At 47.3% G+C, this 1320-nt stretch overlaps 1 protein-coding gene and 1 long non-coding RNA gene across 4 annotated transcripts in view; one reads left to right on the forward strand and one right to left on the reverse strand.

Annotated features, from left to right (window-relative positions):
* Window positions 1-1320, forward strand: part of rps6ka3b (ribosomal protein S6 kinase, polypeptide 3b) — a 77434-nt gene that overhangs the window by 54233 nt on the left and 21881 nt on the right. For all 3 annotated transcript variants that reach the window (XM_032504524.1, XM_032504522.1, XM_032504523.1), the window contains 4 exons: window positions 61-141; window positions 305-384; window positions 717-823; window positions 975-1012. In XM_032504524.1, coding sequence (XP_032360415.1) covers window positions 61-141; window positions 305-384; window positions 717-823; window positions 975-1012 — 306 coding nt within the window. The remainder of the gene's footprint in view (window positions 1-60; window positions 142-304; window positions 385-716; window positions 824-974; window positions 1013-1320) is intronic.
* The window catches only part of LOC116672641 (uncharacterized), a 17562-nt gene that overhangs the window by 8648 nt on the left and 7594 nt on the right, over window positions 1-1320 (reverse strand). The window lies entirely within an intron of this gene.

The raw sequence follows: 1320 nt of genomic DNA on the forward strand, positions 1-1320 counted from the left end.
CTCTCTCTCTCTCTCTCTCTCTCTCTCTCTCTGTCTCTCTCTCTCTCTCTCTGTCTCCAGTGCGAGACCGGGTCAGGACGAAGATGGAGAGAGACATCCTGGTGGAGGTCAACCATCCCTTCATCGTCAAACTGCACTACGGTGAGTCGACCAATAGCGGACAACCCGTGATGAGTCATCGGCGCAGTACCGGCCAATCAGAAGTCATTCTCCATCTTTTAGCAGGCAGCGGAACTCCCAAATGGAAATGTTCAGCAAGCGGGAAACTTCCCAGATCTCATCTCAACTCTTTTTCCTCCCGCAGCGTTTCAGACGGAGGGGAAGCTCTACCTGATCCTGGACTTCCTCCGAGGAGGAGACCTCTTCACCCGTCTCTCTAAGGAGGTAACTCCTCTTCAACAGGGATTGCTTTTTTTGTTTTTTTTTTAAAGGTCATTTTTGGGGCTTTTCCGCCTTTAATTGTTGACAGGACAGTTAGGTGAGAAAGAGGAGAGAGAGGGGGGAAGACATGCAGGAGATCGTCACAGGTCGGATTTGAACCCCCTGACCTCTTTTCTTCAAGCTGCAATCCATCAACTTTCTGCAAATTCAAGTTTCCACAAAGTTGACGGAGCTCGTTGTTGTGAAGTTTTTTCCACCGTGTTTTTGTGTTTAACATGTTAAAAGAACAAGAACATGTACAGTATGTGGTAAATACTTAACGTGTGTGTTGTCAGGTGATGTTCACGGAGGAGGATGTGAAGTTTTATCTGGCGGAGCTCGCCCTGGCCCTCGACCACCTCCACGGCCTGGGCATCATTTACAGAGACCTCAAGCCAGAGAAGTAGGCGCACACGCATGCACGCACACACACACACACACACACACACACACACACACACACACACACACACACCACACCGTTTCCTTTAGAACTGTTTGGTTTGTAGATTTTTTCTTTAGAAATACATTAAAAATCAATTTTGTCATTTCAGCATCCTGCTCGATGAGGAGGGACACATCAAGCTGACCGGTGCGTAATATTACACTCTCTGTGTGTGTGTGTGTGTGTGTGTGTGTGTGTGTGTGTGTGTGTGTGTGTGTGTGTGTGTGTGGTCTTGTTTAACTATATTCGTGAGGTCTAAAAACTGTGAGTTCAGTATACTTGTGGGGTCTCGATAGCTTTGTGGGGCCAACATGCTGGACCCCACAACTTGAAAGGGCTGTTTGAGGGTTAGGACTTGGTTTTAGGATTAGGGTTAGAGTTAGGTGAGGGTAAAGGTTAAGGTTAGGCATTTAGTTGTGATGATTAAGGTTAGGGTAAGGGGCTAGGGAATGCAT

The sequence above is a fragment of the Etheostoma spectabile genome, chromosome 22, assembly GCF_008692095.1.
Source record: "Etheostoma spectabile isolate EspeVRDwgs_2016 chromosome 22, UIUC_Espe_1.0, whole genome shotgun sequence".
NCBI classification, from domain to species: Eukaryota; Metazoa; Chordata; class Actinopteri; order Perciformes; family Percidae; genus Etheostoma; species Etheostoma spectabile.